The 25,177-nt window shown below is 42.8% G+C and overlaps 1 protein-coding gene across 1 annotated transcript in view; it reads right to left on the reverse strand.

Moving 5' to 3' along the window:
• The window catches only part of LOC141130016 (tetraspanin-18-like), a 115,533-nt gene extending 90,742 nt beyond the window's left edge, over positions 1 to 24,791 (reverse strand). The window contains exons 1-2 of the mRNA XM_073618008.1: positions 24,735 to 24,791; positions 23,994 to 24,188 (exon numbers count right to left, since the gene is read on the reverse strand). Coding sequence (XP_073474109.1) covers positions 23,994 to 24,188; positions 24,735 to 24,791 — 252 coding nt within the window. The remainder of the gene's footprint in view (positions 1 to 23,993; positions 24,189 to 24,734) is intronic.
• Positions 24,792 to 25,177: the final 386 nt, after the last annotated feature.

Raw genomic sequence — 25,177 nt, forward strand, 5'->3', positions numbered from 1 at the left:
CATTTATGTGGACTAAAGTGACTATTGCATACTATGTTCTGTGTCTCAACATGAATAATGTTAAATATTGTGAATAATTATATGAAAATTGAAGAGAGAAAGAAAAAATTGAAATAAATTTTGATACACAGAAATGAAAGGAAGCACAGCAGCACTTTTTTTTAAAAGAAAAGACTGCACAGCCATCACTTTATGCACTATTATGCCCCGTACACACGGTCGGATTTTCTGATGGAAAATGTCCGATCGGAGCGTGTTGTCAGAAATTCCGACCGTGTGTGGGCTCCATCGGACATTTTCCATCGGATTTTCCGACACACAAAGTTTGAGCGCAGGCTATAAAATTTTCCGACAACAAAATCCGTTGTCGGAAATTCTGATCGTGTGTACACAAATCCGATGGACAAAGTGCCACGCATGCTCAGAATAAATAAAGAGATGAAAGCTATTGGCCACTGCCCCGTTTATAGTTCCGACGTACGTGCTTTACGTCACCGCGTTTAGAACGATCGGATTTTCCGACAACTTTGTGTGACCGTGTGTATGCAAGACAAGTTTGAGCCAACATCCGTCAGAAAAAATCCTAGGATTTTGTTGTCGGAATGTCCGAACAAAGTCCGACCGTGTGTACGGGGCATTAGTGTCACTTTAAAGTTTGCACAACCTGTTATTCAATTTTGGATTAATTCATCACAAAAGATTGGACCTTAGTTATTTATGTATAAATTTACCATGTATTAATTCACCATTCGCTGAGTTAACACATTGATAGAGTCATAAACAAAAAATGTGTAGCGCTATTAAGACAAGATACCTTAAACTAATAAGTTAAAAAGGCCTATACCCAAAGTGTAATATACACCAATAAAGGTAGCACATATAAAATCAAACTGGGAATAAATGTGTCAAATGGACAGTCAGTAAGTTGGAACTGAATGGGTCACTACCCAAAACGTGAGGTGAGGAGCGCCTTCACCAGCATACAGCAGAAAAAGTCTCAGAGGTTAATATTCTGCAGCCACTTAAAAAGTCTCATCAATAAATAGGATGTTCCATCTGTGAACCCCACTATTCACCACTGTGTCTTCAGAAACATGCAGTGCGCTTAGATGTAATAGATGGGGGCTTACCGGAGGGTTTGAACCCAAAAACAGCATATACTGTTAGGGTCAAACCGACTTTTATTGCACCCTGGCAATGGTGAGAAGATCTTGGCAGCCTGGAGATATTGAACGGGGCTGTTCTAATGATGCATCTTCTCCATAGGTATTACTGGATCTCTCCACGCAGGGTTCATAAAAGGCACAAAAAGGGACTACATAGTGTGATACCGTAGACACCGTATTTATTAAAATAAAAAGAAATACACTTACATGATGAAGTAAATAAAAAGCGCTTGTACGTAAAAGGGGCGGCAGTGGAGTCCTCCCGACGCGTTTCGTCTGAGTAGACTTCGTCCTGTATCACACGTACGGTATCACACTATGTAGTCCCTTTTTGTGCCTTTTATGAACCCTGCGTGGAGAGATCCAGTAATACCTATGGAGAAGATGCATCATTAGAACAGCCCCGTTCAATATCTCCAGGCTGCCAAGATCTTCTCACCATTGCCAGGGTGCAATAAAAGTCGGTTTGACCCTAACAGTATATGCTGTTTTTGGGTTCAAACCCTCCGGTAAGCCCCCATCTATTACATCTAAGCGCACTGCATGTTTCTGAAGACACAGTGGTGAATAGTGGGGTTCACAGATGGAACATCCTATTTATTGATGAGACTTTTTAAGTGGCTGCAGAATATTAACCTCTGAGACTTTTTCTGCTGTATGCTGGTGAAGGCGCTCCTCACCTCACGTTTTGGGTAGTGACCCATTCAGTTCCAACTTACTGACTGTCCATTTGACACATTTATTCCCAGTTTGATTTTATATGTGCTACCTTTATTGGTGTATATTACACTTTGGGTATAGGCCTTTTTAACTTATTAGTTTAAGGTATCTTGTCTTAATAGCGCTACACATTTTTTGTTTATTATCTATCTATGTGGCAACGATTCTAGTTGTGGTGTTAGCTGCTTATATCTTCCTGACTATTCAGAGTAAGCGCAAATCTATTGGCGTGAATTTTGGTGTACATTGATAGAGTCATCAGCAAAGTTGATATGGTTTGGTTATAAACACGGAGGAATATAGCACTGGGTATTAGCACAATATTAGGTGGAGCAAGCTCTCTATTATTTATCTATTTATTATTTTGCCCACTAGTGGGGACAATATTGACAGCAGCGGCTTAATCACATTGCCACCCATCAACATAGGCGTGAGGTGTTTTACATTTAATAACCAGAGATATTAATCATAATATGGTGTTAATCTCTATTTCCTCATTTAACCCTCTAGGCGCCAAAGAATTCAGTATGAAAATCCAATACATTTCTGAAATCTCTCAGTTAGAGAGTCGCGGGGGGATGCTTTCTTTAACCCAAACTCGCAAACCTTTGGTGGACTGGTTGTGATGAGAGAGGAAGCACCTGGGGACACTATGGCCCTCAGACCCTGCCTCAATCAACCTCCTATGGTCCCCAAAATGGGCTTGCACTGTCTGAATAGTGTGGCCCACATAAGAAAGATCTTGGAAACTCTTTTGACAATGCTGGACAAACGGGCACATTTTGCATCAGATTTTTTGCATTGGTACATGCTGTCCAGACTACAAAAAGTGACCAAGGAGTTGGATGAGGTGGTGGCAGAGTAGGTGATTCTGCTAGGAGCTAAAATATTCTTTATATTTCTGGCTTTCCTATAAATAATTAGAGGTCTCTCTGACTAGACTGGGGCTAATTTTGGGATCCTGTAAAAGGATACTGTGACGGACCCCCGTACTCAACAGGATTATGTCCACCATAAATGCTTCCTTTGTCCAGAACCAGCACTATCCAAGACCCTTTAGCTCACCCAGTCATTAGCCGTAACTTAATGTAGGGTGAAAAAACATCAAACTGTTTATTCAAACACAGGTACACAGGTATATGCTCAGGGAACAACTCCCCCCTCCCTTTAATTCAGGGATGGGGTAAACTGTCCAATCAGCAGGGAGAGTTGTTGGAGGAATTCGCCCCTCCCCTCTCCACCCTGCCCCCAGTCCACATGCCAGGAACACAACCACAAAACATCCATCCAATGGACAAGAACAATGGGACACAGCCACACCCCAAACGATCCCAGCAAAGAGTCCAGCAGGATGAGACAACACACTATATATATACAGTGGGGACAGAAAGTATTAAGACCCCCTTAAATGTTTCACTCTTTGTTATATTGCAGTCATTTGCTAAAATCATTTAAGTTCATTTTTTTCCCATAATTAATGTACACACAGTACCCCATATTGACAGAAAAACACAGAATTGTTGGCATTTTTGCAGATTTATTAATAAAGAAAAACTGAAATATCACATGGTCCTAAGTATTCAGGCCCTTTGCTGTGACACTCATATATTTAACTCAGGTACTGTCCATTTCTTCTGATCATCCTTGAGATGGTTCTACACCTTCATTTGAGTCCAGCTGTGTTTGATTATACTGATTGGACTTGATTAGGAAAGCCACACACCTGTCTATATAAGACCTTACAGCTCACAGTGCATGTCAGAGCAAATGAGAATCATGAGGTCAAAGGAACTGCCTGAAGAGCTCAGAGACAGAATTGTGGCAAGGCACAGATCTGGCCAAGGTTACAAAACAATTTCTGCTGCACTTAAGGTTCCTAAAAGCACAGTGGCCTCCATAATCCTTAAATGGAAGACGTTTGGGATGACCAGAACTCTTCCTAGAGCTGGCCATTCGGCCAAACTGAGCTATCAGGGGAGGAGAGTCTTGGTGAGAGAGGTAAAGAAGAACCCAAAGATCACTGTGGCTGAGCTCCAGAGATGCAGTCGAGAGATGGGAGAAAGTTGTAATATGTCAACCATCACTGCAGCCCTCCACCAGTCGGGGGTTTATGGTAGAGTGGCCCGACGGAAGCTTCTCCACAGTGCAAGACACATGAAAGCATGCATTGAGTTTGCTAAAAAACACCTGAAGGACTCCAAGATGGTGAGAAATAAGATTCTCTGGTCTGATGAGACCAAGATAGAACTTTTTGGCCTTAACTCTAAGCGGTATGTGTGGAGAAAACCAGGCACTGCTTATCACCTGTCCAATACAGTCCCAACAGTGAAGCATGGTGGTGGCAGCATCATGATGTGGGGGTGTTTTTCAGCTGCAAGGACAGGACGACTGGATGCAATCGAGGGAAAGATGAATGCGGCCAAGTACAGGGATATCCTGGACGAAAACCTTCTCCAGAGTACTCAGGACCTCAGACTGGGCCAAAGGTTTACCTTCCAACAAGACAATGACCCTAAGTACACAGCTAAAATAACGAAGGAGTGGCTTCACAACAACTCTGTGACTGTTCTTGAATGGCCCAGCCAGAGCCCTGATTTAAACCCAATTGAGCATCTCTGGAGAGACCTAAAAATGGCTGTCCACCAACGTTTACCATCCAACCTGACAGAACTGGAGAGGATCTGCAAGGAGGAATGGCAGAGGATCCCCAAATCCAGGTGTGAAAAACTTGTTGCATCATTCCCAAAAAGACTCATGGCTGTATTAGATCAAAAGGGTGCTTCTACTAAATACTGAGCAAAGGGTCTGAATACTTAGGACCATGTGATATTTCAGTTTTTCTTTTTTAATAAATCTGCAAAAATGTCAACAATTCTGTGTTTTTCTTTCAATATGGGGTGCTGTGTGTACATTAATGAGGAAAAAAATGAACGTAAATGATTTTAGCAAATGCTGCAATATAACAGAGTGAAAAATTTAAGGGGGGCTGAATACTTTCCGTCCCCACTGTGTATATATATATATATATATATATATATATATATACAACATTCCAGTGTGGCTGTACGGCGAGTCCGACTAGCACAGATCAGACTGGGGTTCTCAGTCACCCTGTGCCCCTAATAGATACAGGGTGATTTACACATAGGTGGGGCCGGAGGAGCTGGACACAGATTTTCCAGAGCGCTCCAAGGTAAAATAGGTTCCACAAGCCCCCCACTCAAAGTGACTCCTGTCACAGATACCCCAGTGACGCCTAATGATTTTTTCCATCTCTCTGTACGAATAGTGATATTGTGTAATGAACTTAACCTCAGCATTGGTGGGCGGAGGTAAAGTTCCATTTTTGGTGGTAGGGACTTGGCATTCACAGAAGGCCCTATTTACCAAATCAGGAACATAGCCTTTGTGAAGAAATTTATCAGTAAGGATCTTCCCTTGTGCAGCATAATCATAGTCCAAGGAACAATTCTTCCTTAGCCTACAGAACTGGCCCTTTGGGATGTTTTGTTTCCACTTAGGGTGGTGGTAGCTCGCGAAGTGGAGATATGAGTTGCCGAGAGAGGGCTTAAAATGTGTGTTCGACAAAAACAGCCTTCTGCATAGGACAACTCGAGATCTAGAAATACTAGGGTCATAGGATCAAGCACATGTGTGAAGGAAATACCCATGTTGTTCTTACAATATTCAACAAAAGGAGCAATGGATAAGGGGGACCATCCCATATGACAATCACGTCATCAATCTATCTACCATAATAGATGATCTGGGCAGCGAAGGGGTTATTTCTCTAGAAGCATGACTCCTCCCACCAACCCATGGTGAGATTGTCACAACATGGTGCAAAAGAGGCGCCCATAGCGGTGCCATGCATCTGGAGATAATAACCCCCTAGATGTTTGAAATAATTGTGCTCCAAGCAAAATTGTGTGCTCTCTATGATGAACTGGGCTTGTCTATGGTGAAGATTGGGTTATATGGCAAGAAAGTGTCCTAAAGCTGTAAGGGTGAATTGAAGGACCATTTAAATAATTTTTAAATAAAAAAGCTCTGGCCTGCCCTCCCCTTGCATGCCACTCCCCTAGGAGAATGACGCGCACTTTGCCGGTTGAGCCTCCTGGGATATGCATGTCACATATGCCAGGAGGTTTAGTCCTTCATTGAGAAAGGAGGATGGGGGGGGCAGGGGGCTAGCAGCTTATCATCTGGAGAGTTGCCGGCTGAACTCAGAAAAGAACCTGCAGCTTCCTAATGACTTCACGCAAGAAGATGGCAGTGTGGGACCAATCAGGGGCCAGAAGAGAAGAAGATCTGCACAGGATAACACTGGATCCACTGAGTGGGTGAGTATCCTAATTGTGCAGGTTCCACAACCAGCTAAACAGGGTTAAAAAAAAATTGGGGGTGAGGATGAAGATCTGCTTTGAACAACAAAGCTTGCTCACTAGTCTGTCCCAGCCTGTGATTGGACAGTGAAAGAGTAGAAGCACATTGATCAAGTCATCCTTCTGTTCTTTCCTCCTGGAGGCAGACTTTTGATTGGCTCAGAATTCTGATCCTCCCTATCCCAGTCTGCTGTGTAATTCACACCTGTGCATCATGAACTGTCCAAAAAAGTTCATATTCATTTGTTATGCTCCAGTGCACATTAGAGGGCCTATTAACCGCTTGCCAACCAGTTTCACTGATACAGCTAGGCGAAACGACGTTATGTTACGTTGCTTCACCTTTTGGCCACTAGTGGTGCGCGCCCCGACCCTGATGCGAGTTCCTGGTGGGCGCGATGACTGCCGGGCTCCCGCGATCGCTTGTGACAGAGCGAGAACCGGATTGTCAGTTAAAGCGACGCAGTCCCGAATAGCAAAAAGTGCTCTGGTCATTTGGCAGCCAAATGGTCCAGGGCTTAAGTGGTTAAAATCACTGCTCCCAAAAAAACGACCGTTTTTAAAACTTTTTTTTTGCATTGATACATGTCCCCTGGGGCAGGACCCAGGTCCCCAAACACTTTTTATGACAACTTGCAAATAAGTCTTTAAAATTAGCACTTTTGACATGTTCATGTCCCATAGACTTTAACGATGTTCGCGTGTTTGAACACATTTTTTGCCTGTTCGCATGTTCTGCTGCGAACCGAACCGGGGATGTTTGGCTCATCCCTATTAGGGACCTTAGATTGTAAGCTCCTTGACTGATGTGAATATACAATGCATATGTAAAGCACTGCGTAAATTGACGGCACTATATAAGTATCTTAAATAAATAAATAAATAAATGTAAATCATTGTGTCTAGGAAGTTTAAATGTCTGACACAGATCAGCCCCTTGCTGCAGTCTCTCAACTTTGGACAAATTACAATATTGCAGCTAGATCACTGGAGGATTGGAGACTGAAGAAATGCTTCATCCTGCCTACAAAATATGTTTTACCTTATCTCAGCCTAGGCAACGTTACGTGTCTGGAGTTCAAGAATGACTTATTAATGATAAAATCTTAATTTGAATTATACAGATGTTGCATAATGTGAGATCAGGAATTTATCTATGCAAACTTAAAAATTACAGAAAGTCCAGTTTAACTACTTCTGCACTTTGGTAAGCTAGTAAGGAATCTCCTTTACAACTCATAGGAAAGAAATAGCAGTTCCACTGCACTTTTCATTATTCACACACCTCTGCTTACATATTTCATACTTGCCAACAGTCTCAATTTTCCCGGGACAGTCCCGATAATTGAACCCTTGTCCCGATCTGAGTGTATCCCGAGGAAAATCCCGGGATTTTGATTTTTTCCTGGGAATCGGGACTTTTTTTGGCACCGGCTGCAGCTTCTGGCTATGCAAATATGGCCGCCGCGAGATCTCTTTCCGGCTAGTAGATCTCTTTACCCATATGTTCAGTGGAGAGGGGAAGGGCCTCCGATCCATGCAGCCAATAGACATCCCAATAAGTACACTCCATTGAGTGATACTGTTGAAACCAGTCAGGTACCAGCACTGCTGGAGCTGAGGGACTCTCCTAGCTGCCAGGGGAAGAACTCCTCCAGTGAGAGTGGGGGGAGCGAAGGGAAAGGAAAGACAGATTCTGGTGGTAGGGGACTCAATTCTTAGAAGGACAGAGAGGCCAATCTGTAACAAAGACCTAAAGCGCTGAACAGTATTTTGTCTACCGGCGCTCAGGTTTGGCACATCACGGATCTGGTGGACAGATTACTGGGAGGGGCTGGGGAAGACCCAGCTGTCATGGTGCACGTTGGCACAAATGGCAAAGTCAGAGGCAGATGGAGTGTCCTAAAGAACGATTTTAGGGACTTAGGAGCTAAATTGAGGAAAAGGACCTCCAAGGTAGTATTCTCAGGAATACTACAGGTACATTGAGCCACACCAGAAAGGCAGAGGGAGATTAGGGAAGTAAACAAGTGGCTGAAGAGCTGGTGTAGTAAGGAGGGGTTTGGGTTCCTGGAGGACTGGGCCGACTTCTCAGTTGATAACAGGTACTATAGAAGGGACGGACTGCACCTAAATGAGGAGGGTGCAGATCAGCTGGGAATGAAGATGGCCAAAAAGTTAGAGGGGTTTTTAAACTAGTTGACGGGGGAGGGTCCAGAGGTATAGATAGTCAGCGTGAAACATATTCCAGAGTGTAGTATTAGGGGCATTAATGGTAGGTTGACCAAAGCACATAAACCCAAGGTAAGTATAGTACCAAGTCCTAGTTGCTATCTCCGAACACCCAATAAGAGGATAATATGAGATCGGTCTAAACAACATGGCATGTTCACCAATGCCAGGAGCCTGGCGGACAAGATGGGTGAACTAAAGATACTGTTGTACGAGGAGGATTTGGATTTTGTGGGAATTTCAGAGACCTGGTTCAACAGCTTTCATAATTGGCTGGCAAACATTCAAGGGTATGCCCTTTATCACAAGGATAGAGAGGGTAAAAAAGGGGGAGGGGTATGCCTATATATCAAGAATAATGTACAAGTGAATGTGAGAGATGACATCACTAAGGAAGCTAGGGAGGAGGTGGAATCCTTATGGGTGGAGCTCCAAAGGGATGAAGCTAAGGGGAAAATAATACTGGGAGTATGCTATAGGCCCCCTAACCTGAGGGAGGAAGGGGAGACAGATCTCCTATCACAATTTGGATTAGCAGCAAGTATGGGAAGGTTATCATAATGGGGGATTTTAACTATCCAGACATAGACTGGGCGGAGGGAACCGCACATTCATCTAAGGCTCGCCAGTTCCTAAATGTCTTGCAGGACAATTTTATGGGTCAGATGGTAGACGCACCAACTAGAAATAAAACGTTACTGGATCTACTGATTACCAACAATACAGACCTGATCGTGGATGTGGAAATACGGGGCAATTTAAATAACAGCGATCACAGGTCAATTGGCTTCAGTATAAATCACACAAATAGGAAACATAAGGGGAATACAAAGACACTGAATTTCAAAAGAGCCAACCTCCCTAAACTACGAGCCTTGCTAGAAGGCATAAATTGGGATAAAATCTTAGGAACAAAGAACACAGAGGAGAGATGGGTTTGCTTTAAGAGTATATTAAATAAGGGCATTAGCCAATGGATCCCATTGGGTAATAAATTTAAAAGAGCGATCAAGTCCTGGATGGCTTAACTCCAATGTAAAAATGCATATAAAAGCAAAGGAGAAGGCTTTCAAAAAATACAAGGTTGAGGGATCATCACCAGCATTCAGACTTTATAAAGAATGCAACAAATAATGTAAGGGTGCAGGAAGCACCTCCATGGTTAACAGAGGACAGAATTAAAATTAGACTTGGGAAACTTAACATTAATAAATCACCAGGACCAGATGGCTTGCACCCAAGGATACTTAGGGAACTCAGTCAAGTCATTGCCAGACCATTGTTTCTAATTTTTACTGACAGTCTACTGACTGGAATGGTACCAGCTGATTGGAGAAAATCCAATGTAGCACCAATATTTAAAAAGGGCCCAAAATACATCCCTGGGAATTACAGACCAGTTAGCCTAACATCAATAGTATGTAAACTCTTGGAGGGGATGATAAGGGATTATATACAAGATTTTAGTAATGAGAACGTTATCATTAGCAGTAATCAGCATGGATTCATGAAGAATCGTTCTTGCCAAACCAATCTATTAACTTTCTATGAGGAAGTGAGTTGCCATCTAGATAAAGGAAGGCCCGTAGACGTGGTGTATCTGGATTTTGCAAAAGCATTTGACACAGTTCCCCATAAAGGTTTACTGTACAAAATAAGGTCCATTGGCATGGATCATAGGGTGAGTACATGGATTGAAAACTGGCTACAAGGGCGAGTTCAGAGGGTGGTGATAAATGGGGAGTATTCGGAATGGTCAGGGGTGGGTAGTGGGGTCCCCCAGGGTTCTGTGCTGGGACCAATCCTATTTAATTTGTTCATAAATTACCTGGAGGATGGGATAAACAGTTCAATCTCTGTATTTGCGGATGATACTAAGCTAAGCATTGCAATACATTCTCTGCAGGATGTGGAAACCTTGCAAAGAGATCTGAACAAATTCATGGGGTGGGCAGCTACATAGCAAATGAGGTTCAATGTAGAAAAATGTAAAATAATGCATTTGGGTGGCAAAAATATGAGTGCAATCTTTACACTGGGGGGAAAACCTCTGGGGGAATCTAGGAAGGAAAAGGACCTGGGGGTCCTAGTAGATGATAGGCTCAGCAATGGCATGCAATGCCAAGCTGCTGCTAACAAAGCAAACAGAATATTGGCAAAAAGGGGATCAACTCCAGAGATAAAATGATAATTCTCCCACTCTACAAGACTCTTGTCTGGCCGCACCTAGAGTATGCTGTCCAGTTCTGTGCACCAGTCCTCAGAAAGGATGTACTGGAAATGGAGCGAGTACAAAGTAGGGCAACAAAGCTAATAAAAGGTCTGGAGGATATTAGTTATGAGGAAAGGTTGCGAGCACTGAACTTATTCTCCCTGGAGAAGAGACGCTTGAGAGGGGATATGATTTCAATATACCAATACCATACTGGTGACCCCACAATAAGGATAAAACTTTTTCGCAGAAGGGAGTTTAACAAGACTCGTGGCCACTCATTAAAATTAGAAGAAAAGAGGTTTAACCAGTTGCCTGGAGGGCACTTTCACCCCCTTCCTGCCCAGAACAATTTTCAGCTTTCAGCACTCTCTTTGAATGACAATTACTCAGTCATGCAATACTGTACCCAAATGAAATTTGCTTCCTTTTTTTTCACACAAATAGAGCTTTCTTTTGGTGGTATTTAATCACTAGTGGGTTTTTTATATTTTGTGCTATAAATAAAAAAAGACTGAAAATTTGGTGAAAAAATGCCTTTTTCTTTGTTTCTGTCATAAAATTTTGCAAATTAGTAATATTTCTTCATATTCAATTTTGGCCAAAATTTATATGGCTACATATCTTTGGTAAAAATAACCCTAATTAGTGGATATTATTTGGTCTTTGTGAAAGTTATAGAGTCTGCAAGCTATGGTGGCAATCATTGAAAATTGATCCCACCTGATGTACTGAAGACCTATCTCATTTCTTGAGACAATAACAAGCCAGGAAAGTACAAATACCCGCAAAATGACCCCATTTTGGAAAGCAGACACCCCAACGTATAATCTATGAGGCATAATGAGTCTTTTGAACTGTTCATTTTTTTCCGGAAGTTTTTGGTAAATGTGGAAAAAAAATGAAAACGCATTTTTATCCCACAAAGTTGTCCATTTTTAAGATATTTCCAACACATAGCATGTACATAGCAAAAATGACACCCCAAAATACATTCTGCTACTCCTCCTGAGTATGGCGATACCACACGTGTGAGACTTTTACACAGCCTGGCCACATACAGAGGCCCACCATTGAAGTAGCACCTTCAGGCGTTCTACAAGCCTAAATTACACATCTCATTTCTCAACCACCTATTACACTTTTGAAGGCCCTGGAGCACCAGGACAATGGAAATTACACTTCTAATTTCCTGACAACCTATTATTTTTGAAGGCCCTTATATTTCTAACACATAGCATTTACATACCAAAAATTATGCTCCAAAATAAATTCTATTGAGGAAAGGGTAAAAAAAAAAGTATTACCTGTGATCTTAGTAGTGTCCCCAGAGGAGAGAATTGGTCCAGGCAGCAGGCAGGGATGTGCTTAGCAACAATAGTAATTATCCAGGCCGCAGGCAGGAATATTGTCTATAGTCAGCCTAAGGATATCGTCAGCACAGCCAAAGCATTTGTCCATAGAAATTGCCCAGGCAGAGACAGCCAGCACAGCCATAATATTGGTCCTGGTACACCGTTACCTGCCTGCACTCATTATTGTGCTGCTCCCCAGCCCTTCATAAACATACTGCCTCTTGCTACAGCTAATTATTTCCACAGTCCAGGTAGCAGGCAGAGGTGTAGTCAGTTTATGCTGCAGGCAGGAGGATGGCGGCAGTAAGTCAGCAGCAGGCTGAGGGCCACAATCAGGTAAGATCTGTGCACAGGGGCACAGGGGTAGAGGCTTCGACCCACCCAAATCTCTATGAAGGCTCTGGACTCAAGACCCTAATCCGGAAATTACGAAACCCGGAGACAACAAAAAAAATGTTTTCTCCATCCGGAAAAACATTTTTGGAGCCCCTCACATGTGAGACCCCTGTGTACTACAGTAGCAGGGCAACAGATCAGTCCAAGCGGTAGGCAAAAGCATAGTCCATAAAACAGGCCAGGGTCAGTTCACGTGCAAGCAGTCCAAGCAGTAGGCAGAAGCGTAGTTGATAAAACAGGCCAAGGTCAGTTCACATGGAAGCAGTCCAAACGGTTGGTGGAGGCATAGTCAAAAAACAGACCAGGTTCAGTTCACGTGGAAGGCAGTGGCATGGTTATTTGAGGAAGCATGGGAAATGGTCAGCACAGATGATGAAAATGGGGAAATGGTTAAGAATATGGGCTAATATTTTAGGGATGTGTGATATAGTCTGAAGCATTCACCAATGCAAAGGCCGGGTTCGGAGGGACAGTAGGGAAAGTGGTAGCTGGTATCTCTTCTAAATCCATTTTTGCTGCATACTCAACATCTTTTTTGGTGTTTGAAGTCGGCTAACAGCATCAGAGCGAAGGTTTTCTGGTGATGTCTTTGATGGTAGATGAGGGACGTGACAACTTCTTCTATGAAGTTTAGGAAGTGGGCAGGGCTTTCTGTGGATTTGGTGTGAATTATGTAGGTATTATAAATGGCCAAATGAATTAGAGTGCTACTTTCTTGTACCAGAAACGGGACCTCCTTATTGATAAATAGGACTGAAGCATTTGGTCGTTGAAATCCACCCCCCCCATGTACAGATTGTAATCTTGTACACATGTTGGCTTTACAATGGGACCTCGTCTTCTCTGAACTTCAACTGTAGTGTCACCATGGGTGGTGGACATCATGTACACATTCCTGGTATCCTTCCACCTCAAGGCCTGCACTTCGTTGCATCTCAAAGTTGCTCTTTCTCCCCTTCAACATTTCTTATTCACTATTACTTGTGGGAAGCCCTTCCTATTCTTTCTGGAGGTTCCACAGACCAGGGTTTCTGCGAGGTATAGGTGTTTGAAAAGGGGCAGGCTGGTGTAGAAGTTATCCAGGTATATGTGGTAACCTTTCTTCAGAAGTGGGTATGCCAGGTCCCATACAATTTTACCAGTTGTGCCCATGTAGGACGGGCACTCAGGGGGCTGGAGCTGGGAATCTCTTCCTTCGTATATACGGAACGCATACAGATATGCCGTGACTCTCTCGCAAAGCTTATAAAATTTCACTCTGTATTTGGCCCTTTTGCTAGGAATGTATTGTTTTATTCCTAGCCGGCCTGAAAAGAGTACCAGGGACTCATCTACACATATATGCTTATCGGGGACATAGAGTTCTGCAAATCGTTGGGAAAAGAAATTAATGAGTGGGCGAATTTTATATAATTTGTCATAATTTGGAAGATTGCGGGGAGGGCACTGGGTGTTGTCACTTAAATGAAGAAAGCGCATTATCATCTCGTATCCGTACCTGGACATTATGGAAGAATAAATGGGCATGTGTTGGATGGGGTTGGTGGACCAATAAGCATGTCCTTCATTTTTTTGTAAGCCCCATGTTTATGGTGAGGCCCATAAACAATTCGAACTTCTCCAGAGTCAAATCCTTCCACTCAAATGGACGGGCGTATGATGATTGGGGGTTGTTGGCAATATGCTGCTGGGCATATAAATTGGTCTGGTCCATGATGAGTTGCAGCAAAGTGTCAGGCAAAAATAAATAAAAACAATCAATTTGCAGAAAAATTTTGGGTATTGGCCTGCACACCTGGCTTTGTGGTGAAAGGGGAAATTCTTGCTGATCCTGAGATGGAAGGCAGCCATGTTGGATTGGCAAGACCAGCTGGAAGATATGTAGCACGTGGCACTCCAGTGCTGGTAGTTGGGGGATTTGAAGTTCCTGTGCTGGCATTTGGGCGTGATGATGCGGCAGTGCTGGTACTAGGCCTGGGCATTTCTTGTGGCCTTTTGCTGGCGGCAGCGCAGGTACTGGGCCTGGGAATTTGATCCTGGGGCATATTACTGGTGGCTGCCTGGTTTCCAGAGCGCCATGATCTTTTAGGCTTTTAGGAGGGATCCATTCTTCCTCTGATTCATTTGCCGATCCACTACTATCGATCGGTTCAAATGCTGAATTTGATTCACAATCGGAATTTGCATTTGAATCTGATGAGAACTCCCCGCTGCTCTCATCAGTCACAGAGAGGATCTGGAACGCCTCCTCACTTGTATAGAATCTTTTGGACATTTTTTCTGATGGGCTGTGCGACGGGTGACAAATGACGGTCACTGAAGGGCGACAGGTGATGGGTGACAGGTGGCGGTCACTAATAGGTGACAGGTGATGGGTGACGGTCACTGATGGGTGACAGGTGATGGTCACTGGTGGGTGACAGGTGACGGTCACTGGTAGGTGACAGGTGACATGTGCCAGTCACTGGTGGGTGACAGGTGATGGGTGACGGGTGACAGTCACTGATGGCAGTCTCTGATGGTGACTGGTGCACTTTATGGGACTGATAGGTGACAGATGAGGGTCACGGATGACGGTCACTGATGACAGGTGCACCGCTGACGTCAGTCTCTGATGGTGACGGGTGCACTTTGTGGGCACTGATGGGTGACATGTGCATTTTGTGGGCACTGATGGGTGACAGGTGCACTTTGTGGGCACTGATAGGTGACAGATGAGGGTCACGGATGGGTCACTGATGACGGTAACTGATGGCGATCACTGATGACAGTCACTGGCTATGGTCACTGATGGGTGACAAGTGGACCGCTGTCTCAGGGACACGCCACCACCGACAGTGCAGGGCAGGGCTGCGCGCCTGCGATTGCGCGCATGCCCTGTGTGAATGGGCCGCCGTCATATGATGGCAGCCCAGAACAAGAGCTGCACCGCTCCGCCGTCATAATGACTGTGGGCGGGCGGCAACAGGTTAACCTTAAACTACGTAGAGGGTTCTTTACTGTAAGAGCGGCAAGGAAGTGGAATTCCCTTCCACAGGCGGTGGTCTCAGCGGGGAGCATCAATATTTTTAAAAAACTATTAGATAAGCACCTGAACGACCGAAACATACAGGGATATACAATGTAATACTTACATAAAATCACACACATGGGTTGAACTTGATGGACGTGTGTCTTTTTTCAACCTCACCTACTATGTAACTATGCTATTGTGGTGTAGGATCTGAGCCTGCTGTCCCTCTATCCCTCTTTCTTTCCTTTCTTCTCTCTCCTTCCCTCCCTATTTCTGTTTCTTTCTCCCTCCATCCCTCATTCATCTCAGACTCGAACCACAGCCTCATTTAAACCACACCTCCTTTAAGCCACGCCCAATAATTTGTTTAAACCACACCCATTTGTCGCCGTGGCGAGCTTCGTACACCACATTTTTCCTTTCCCCGCTACACCACGCCTACACTACACCCCCCAATTATAATAAGACTAGGCCTACAGACAAAAAAGTGCCACTATTGATTTTTTTTACAATGTTGGCAACTGTGCATATTTGTAGGAAGGGCATTACACTAGAGGAGTATAGGCTTCCTATACTTACTACTCTGTATTTAAACATTTCAAAAGTTCATATTCAGTTATTGAGAATATATGTGCCATGCAGCTGATATAAATCTGAGTGTGGATAAAGTGTCTAGAACAGTGATTGTCGCTAAATGATTTAAAAAAAAATGTGTTAAACAGTGTTTTAAAAAATGTGTTATCAGCAACATGGGTGCCATAAACAAACAGCACAAATCATTAAAAAGTAATGCCAGTAATAAATATATGTGGAGTAGCTGGAACAGTGTACACACTTGACATTGTGATGTGACTAAGGTAACCATGTTGACCAAGTAAACACAGTCTTCCTGTTGCCACATTTCTCTACTTAGAGAATACCTTCTGGCAAGTGCAGTGAATAATTACAAATAACTGGTATTGTATGAGCCATAATTCTTTAAAAAATGAAACAGACTTGGAAGGAATGTGCAGAGTAGCCCTACTAAACCAACTTTGCTCAACCAGTAATGACTTATAATATACTGATTTATTCTTTATTTCCATCTAGAGCTAACCTACACCTTGTAATCTTTTATTGTTTTGCTAATTCAAGTTGTAGCAAGGTCTCCGGCCATGTCCAGTCTAAGGAGGACCTCTAAGGCCAAAGATGACATCCTTCAATATGTAGTGGGTTGTGAGGCATAGTGGGTGCAAATATGGTGAAAGTCACTGGGCGTCAGACACTTCTTGGATGTAAAAGAGGTTTTATTTATTTTGACAGTCTCCTTTGTATTTTTAGGTGAAAGAGGGTTAGGGCCAGGACCCTTAAGTAGTTACAGTATAGATCCAATTGGCAGACTCCAAGACTTCAATAGGAGACAGCCATGCAGGGAAAGGCCCCAACAAGGAGCCACTTCTGCACATGCAGAAATGCTGTCTTCTATGGCTACAGTCCTTTAACAGTTTCTAACTTAAATGTAACAGTTCTTTCAGCTCCACTACAATTGCCCCTTGTAGTTCTTCAACACTGAGCTCCCGGTCTCTCACTAGACCCACTGATTCATTGACTCTGAATCTCTTGAGCTCCATCAAGCGTCACCCACGCTTCCCTGCTGGGTCCCTAGCCTTGCACTCCAGATACTTCTCAAGCTTCACCGCTGTTAACCGGCAAGGTCCCTGGCTTGACTCACAAGGCTGCCCTGCAATCGTCTCCTCTGCGGGTTGGATCCCTGACTGGATCACTGCCTGAAATTTCCAGATTCTCCACCGTGCCTGTTCGGTGAGAATATGGTTCCGGTACTTTCTTCAGTTACTCACTGTGGTCCCTGGTAAAGGTGGTTGGTCACTTTGTGGAGAAAGTTTCCCTTCTACCACTGACAGGTTCTCTGGCCGACAGAACCGTTGGACTACAAGCCACAGTCCCAACCCTGTGCTGCCCTTTTACTTCTGAATAGACCCTCACACAACCTGGCAGCCAGATGCCCCCAGGATAGGCCCAATCTCTGGCATAGCAGCCTGGGGCATACGACACACATCCACCCAGACTGTCGTCCGAGTGGCACAGATCATAGATCACCTGACCTCACCCGAATATATAGGTTCTCCCAGCAGGCCAAGGGATTGAAGAAAACCCCTGCTTATTGGCTGAGATACCCCATATACCCATAACCTGACCTTGGGTTGCCCTTCTCATATCTAGTACCACCAAGTTCCTGGCCACCTAGTGGTAGAAAAGAAAAGCGCAACAAAGCCAAACTTAGGGAGAAATCAATAGATCTCTATCAATCGACCAAGATAACTACTTCTGGAAAGTAAATTTGTGAGGAGCTCCCTGACTAAATCCCAGGGTGCTACAAAGTTAAAGGATAAGTTCACCTTTTTTTTCTAAGATCCAGCTCCCCTATGTACCAATATAACATTAATGTACCTCGGTTGCAGAAAAATGCAAGATTTCTTTGATCTTGAAAACAAGGCCTTACCTTAGCCCTTGATGTATTTCTTAGAAAGCTTCATCACTTGCTGGCATGTAGATTTGGAATGGAGAAACCAGTAAGACACAGGAAGGAGTTTACCAGCTGACCTCACTGGCACACACCCTGCACCCATCAACTATGTTTGTACAGCATCCTCGCCATCTCTTCACGCTTGCAATTGCCTGGCTTCCCCAGGGTCTTTACAGATGGGCTCAGGCTGCATACTAAACTTCCTGGAGTCACATGCAGTCCACGGAGCACCCCTGATGTAGTGCAAGGGCCTGCCTGATTTGATACAGAGTGAATAAATAGATGGTGTGTCCTCCTATTACATAGTTTTGGTACATCTAATGGAGATTGTATAGAGATTGTAAAATCAGATTAACTAGGTAATTGCCACATTTATACACCTCAAACTAAACTCAACACCTCAAATTGATAATGGCACACCAAACACAGAAGCAAACATACATTTTGGCACATGAAAAAACAGGTGACAAATGCAGCAAAACACGCAGTAAAATGCATGCAACTCGTACCACGCCAAAGATGTTCAATGAGCTACTTTGCCATGTGTAGCGCAGCCAATTGAAATCAACGGGCTGCCCTATGTGTGTGTCACTGGTAAAACGAGCCAAAAAACATGCGCTCCCACTAGTTTAGGTGGGAATGGGACCTGAAAGTGAAATTGGTGCATTTACACAAGAACAATGAGGCTCCATTCACATCTGTGTGTTTCCAAATACATGGCAAAAGACACAGAAAATGCATGCTCTGCATTACGTTTGAGAAACACTGCAAATGTATGTTGTGTTTGTGTTGACCTTACATGTTAAAGGCTCCCCAAGTGCAGCAAAATGTGGTAATGCAACATGCTCCACTCCAAAAAAGTTCTGGAATTTCTCTGGGACGATTGTCCTGTGTAGGGCACCCTTCAAGTGAATGGGCTGCCCTAGGCGTGACAAGTGAAAATGCTCCAAAACACCCCAAAAAATGGATGCGGGAATATAAGTTTTCACTATGTGTATGTGAATGAGGCCTGACAACTGAATGTCTCCGTCCACTCCCTCCTATGTACTTGTATAACCGCTTTCTTGTATATATCTTTCATGCAGAACAGGCAGAATCACGTACCTGTACGTTGCCCTTTAAGAAGCGGCTTGTGGGCGAGCACGGGCCACCGGCGTTGCACTCGCGCATGCGCTGCAAGCTCCGTGATTGTGATCGCAGGTAATCCCGCGGACATTGAGTCCGATCTCATAGAGAGGAAGAATGGGGAAATGCTAATGTAAACAAGCATTTCTCCGTTCTGCCTATTGACACTGACACTGATCACAGCTCCCTGTGATCGGGAGCGGTGATCAGTTTTGTGCCACACACAGCCCCTCCCCCCCACAGTTAGAATCACTCCCTAGGACACACTTAACCCCTACAGCGCCAACTAGTGGTTAACCTCTTCACTGGCAGTCACATTTACACAGTAATCAATGCATTTTTAATTGCACTGATCGCTGTATAAATGTGAATGGTCCCAAAATTGCACCAAAAGTGTCCGATCTGTCCACCATAATGTTGCAGTCATGATAAAAATTGTTGATTGCCGCCATTACTAGTAAAGAAAAAATATTAATTAAAATGCCATAAAACTATCCCCTATTTTGTAGATGCTATAACTTTTGCGCAAACCAATCAATATACGCTTATTGCGATTTTTTTTTCCAAAAATATGTTAAAGAATACATATCGGCCTAAACTGAGGAAAAAAAACGTTTTTTATATATTTTTTGGGATATTTATTATAGCAAAAAGTAAAAAAAAAATGTGTTTTTTTCAAAATTGTCGCTTTTTTTTGTTTATAGCGCAAAAAATAAAAACAGCAGAGGTGATCAAATACCACCAAAAGAAAGCTCTATTTGTAGGGAAAAAAGGACGTCAATTTTGTTTGGTAGCCACGTCGCACGACCGCGCAATTGTCAGTTAAAGTGACGCAGTGCCGAATCGCAAAAAGTGCTCTGGTCTTTGGCCAGCCAAATGGTCTGGGGCTTAAGTGGATAAAGATGGGCATACACTATGCAATCTGATTGTACAATCTCTGTACAATTTCCTTCACATTTTCCTGAACAATGGTATAGGAGGACACACCTGACCAATCCATTAAATTTGTAACAGGCAGGCCCTTGTACTACATAGCTGATGGGAGATCTAGGAAGATTGTACAATCAGATTGTATAGAAAGTGGGTGGAAGTTAGCATTGTATTGAGGGAGGTATGGTCCAGACTGGTGAACACACCCTATCATGCCTTCTTCTGTGATGCAACAAGGAAGTGAAGGCTACCGGAAGTGATGGAATCTGAAGATCGTTTTAAAAATTCAAATAAACTGACAAGATTTTAAACCTCCTGTGGATAAGATAAGTGAGAGAAAAGCACATTGTGATGGCTGGGCCAGAAATGCCATTGGAAAACGCTTTTATTTAATATGAAAAGTGAAATTCTGCCTGAAAAGGTTAACTTAACCTTTAAAATACAAAAACATTGTAAACACATCCATCAAAATGTTCCTCAAAGTCCAACAATGTTATCCTTATAAAAATTCTCCCAGGGTCCCTACACACTGGGCTTAAAAAACTAACAGTTCTTTTGGCAGAAAAGAAACACTCATTTTGAGCATTTTGTAAATGCATTTAGTGTTTTTTTCTAGAAAATTCCTCTTGAAAACGCAATCCAGAGGTGCTTTTTTTTCCTGCCTCTAAATGCTGAACTTAAAATGTGCTTCTAAATGTCCTAATGTGCATAGACACATAGGATAACATTGAGCTGCTCCTGTGGAGGCAGCATTTTTTAAGCCCAGTGTGCATGGACCCTCAAATGTAGTGGAGGAGTCATTGGTATAAAATTCTTCCAAGAAAAAAAAATGATAAAACCTGTTGACTCAAATCCATTATAATCGTAAAAAATATAAAACTGGCAGATATTAATATTCAAATATTATTTTATTAAATAAAACATACAACATATACAAAACACAAGTAAAATAGAAAATTCCCCAAGTAGTATATAAAAAAAGACATACAAACTGGCCCATTCTGTAAAACAAGAAATGCCTATGTTTGTCCTTTTTTTAATTTAATGAACTACTTGGACAAATTTCTCTTTTAATTGTGTTTTGTAGATGTTATATTTTTTATCATCTAATAAAATAATATTTGGAGATTAATATATGGCAGTTATAATTTGGAAAATATGTTTCCTCTCTTTTAACATTGAGTGAAGTTGAGTGAAAAATCAGGTGTTTTTCACTTTTTTTTTTCCTACGAAAGAATACAGTAATAAAGAACAAGTTTTAGGGTACCAAATTATGTGATCTGATTAAAATATAGAATGGGTTTGGCTAACTTTGTCATTTAAAGGGTGCCTCCATCTATTTTTGCTTTTTTTTGCTATCTTTTGACCTAACCCAATGGACACACACTTCCACTTACTCTAATGGTAATACCCTCGACCTTGTATTCTCCCATGTCTGCACTCCTGGCAACCTCACCAACACCCCCTCTCTCTGATCCCAACCTTATCAATTTCACAGTATCCTTGCCTCCGACCACCTATCCCTCCAAGTAGCAAATGATTACCTGTAGCAACCTTCACCATTTTAACCCTTCCCTTTTTTATTCTGCTACTGACCCCCTCTATGACTTACACTCTCCCCTGTCCTGTCCTGATTTGGCCACCTCTGTCTTCAACAGTTCACTCTCATTCTCACTGGATGCACTTGCTCCTCTAACTACACACAGAGTCAGGCATTACAACCCTGGCAAACTGACAACACTAGAAATCTCAGGAGACACCGCTGTGCTCTTGAACGACTGTGGCGTAAAACCAAATCCCTGCAGGACTTCACCCTATATAAATCTGCTCTCCTAAAATACAGTTCCTGCCTCCATGCTGCCAAGCAAACCTACTTTGTCTCTTTTAAAAATACCTTGTCATCCAGTCCCGTTGGCTCTTCTCAACTTTTAACTCTCTGCTTCATTCCCCACCCCCTCTACCCTTTACCTCACTCACTGCCCAAGAGATTGCCAATCACTTCAAAGACAAGATCGATGCAATACGTGAGGACACCTCCACCGAACATACATCTTCCCCACTCAACATACTTTGCCTAAAAGCACAGTCAACACTCTCCTCTTTTGAATTGGCTACTATTGAAGAGGTTACAAAACTTTTCTCAGATGCCCATCTAACCAATTGTCCCCTGGACCCTGTTCCCTCACAACTACTACTGTCACTCACATCTTCAATCTCTCCCTCTCTAGTGGCACCTCCCCTCCCCCGTAAAACATGCGCAGATCACTCCCATACTTAAAAATCCCTTACTGGACCCCAACCTGAACAATTTAAGACCCATCTCATTGCTCTCATTCACCTCTAAACTTCTAGAACGCTTAGTCTACAATCGTCTTAGCATCTACCTCAGTGAAAATAACCTTCTTGACCCCTTACAGTCACGCTTTTGCTCGCAGCACTCCACAGAAACTGCCTTACTAAAACTCACTAACGATTTACTAACTGTTAAAACCAATGGCCACTACTCCATACTTCTACTACTAGACCTTTCTGCAGCCTTTGATAGTGTTACACACCCGATCCTTCTCAATAAACTCAGTTCCCTTGGCCTTCAAGATTCTGCTCTATCCTGTTCTCCTCCTACCTATCACAGCACTCCTTCAGTGTTACCTACAACTCTGTCTCCTCCTCCCCATTGCCCCTTTCTGTGGAGGTCCCCCAAGGCTCTGTCCTTGGACCCCTTCTCTTCTCAATCAACACCTCCTCCCTTGGTCACTTGATAGCCTCCCATGGCTTCCAATAACATCTCTATTCTGATGACACCCAAATCTATTCCTCACCTCACTCCTTCAGTGGACTCTTGCATTACTAACTTACTAATGAACATATCAGCATGGATGTCGCACCACTTCCTTAAACTAAATCTCTATAAAACTGAGCTGATAATATTACCCCCAACCTGTGCCCCCCTCCATGACTTTTCCATCAAAATCAATAATGCAACCATCAATCCCTCCCCTCATGCCTGGGTACTTGGTGTTATCCTAGACTCTGACCTGTGCTTTCAGCCCCAAACTCAATGGTTGTCAAAAGCTTGTAGACTTCACCTCTGTAACATCTCTAAAATATGCCCCTTTTTAACTAATGAAACCACCAGGCTACTCATTCACTCCCTTGTTATCGTTCGCCTTGACTACAGCAACTCTTTCCTCATAGGTCTACCTATCCATAGGCTATCCCCTCTTCAGTCTATCATGAATGCTGCTGCCAGACTCAACTACTTACCAACCGCTCAGTGTCTGCCATCCCTCTCCGCCAATCCCTCCACTGGCTCCTGATACAACATACAAAGCCATCCACAACTCAGCCTCGAGCTACATCACCAATCTTGTCTCCAAAAATCACCCAAACCATCCTCTCTGCTCCTCTCAAGATCTCCAGCTCTCAAGCTCCCTTGTCTTCTTCTCCCATGCTCATCTCCAGGATTTCTCCAGAGCCTCTCCCATCCTCTGGAACTCTCTGCCTCAATCTGTTCGGCTATCCCCTACTCTCCTACTCTGGCTGCCTTCAGGCGATCCCTGAAAACTCATCTCTTCAGGGAAACCTATCACACCTCCAACTAATCTTTTACCACTTCCATCAGATCATCCCCACAGTTACAACCTTTTGTACCGCCTGCCGTACCCTATTAGGTTTAAAGCTCTTCTGAGAAGGGTCCTCTTAACGCTATTGCATTTTATTGTATTGTAACTGTATTGTCTCCCGTTTATTGTAAAGTTTTAAACTGTTGGAGCTAAATCCTGTATAATAATAATAATAATAATAAAGATGTAATATAAAGTAACTCTTGGTCACACACTTTGCAGGCAAATTAACTAATAAATTCCATGCTAAAATTCTTCTGTTGTAGTTGACTGGACAATCTCTAAATACTTTCCAGAAACCATTAAACTTACCAGTAACAGCAGAGGTTTACTCTGTCGAATTGCTCCAAAACATCCCAGGAATCCCAGCAAAGACAGAGCTAGCCCAACAAAGAGTAGAATGTAGCCACCAGCACTTAGTAAAGGATTTGAAGTGAAAATATTCTGAAATCCATCAGGATCAACTACAATCCATATACCAACTCCTAGAAGGCAAATTCCTCCTAACTGCAGAGAAAGGATATTAAATAAAGTTAGGATAGGATACAAGCAGAGGCAGTAATGTTTAAGGATTCAGTAATGTTACAACCATGCCATGTTGGGGGCTGCATCTTCCTACTAAAGGCCTGGAAAACTGTGAATAAACAAAAAGGAAGAAATACTAGCACTTCCCTCTCAAAATGTCTATTTTGGATGGAGTTGTTTAACCATGCTTTGATTTCCTTTACAATGGCATCAGCCCAGTTCAAAGCTCTTTAAATCAAAGTCAACCTTTGACAATTTACTAAAGAGCAACTAGTGGAAATTTACAAAACTCATGTAGAAAATACAACACCCATATAGAAATTGTCCCCACTGATAAAGGACTCCATTGCAGTAAGGTAACAGTGCAAATAACTCTCTCTTCTTTGTAATGTACTTTCTATCCTGATCAATGTTAATTACTTAGCAGTCAGTACAAGTTTAACAACTAATTGCCTCAAATTGCAGTGTTAATAAATATAAATTATTGCCTGTAGGTAACAAGATTAATTTCAAATAGTTCATACTTACAAATATAAGTGCATTGAAGAGAAACATCATATATTTCATGAAGAGTAAGACACCCATATTGTGAATGTGCTTTCACCTGCAAAGCAATTACAATCAATTAAAATGATTAAATATAAAATGGCAATTTATGTTCTGCTATTTACTTCTTGTATTCATACAAAATGATACATTAGGCGGTTATATGTAAACTACCATGTCTATCACAAGCACACAAACTTACTGTACATACTCTTGAGTCAATTTAGTTACAAGCCTAGAAGCCTATTAGTATTGGATTGTGAAGGGACAGACACCGCAGTTCCTGGAAGAAATTAGTCAGGCATTGGTAGAAAACCCAAGCTCAGTTCCTGGTAAGAGTTCTACTCAGGCCCAAGCATTAAAAAGCTGCAGAATGCTGATATTTTACAGTTTGTTTTTCATGTACATTTCCTAATTCTCAAATA

This window comes from Aquarana catesbeiana, linkage group LG02, assembly GCF_042186555.1.
Source record: "Aquarana catesbeiana isolate 2022-GZ linkage group LG02, ASM4218655v1, whole genome shotgun sequence".
NCBI lineage: Eukaryota > Metazoa > Chordata > Amphibia > Anura > Ranidae > Aquarana > Aquarana catesbeiana.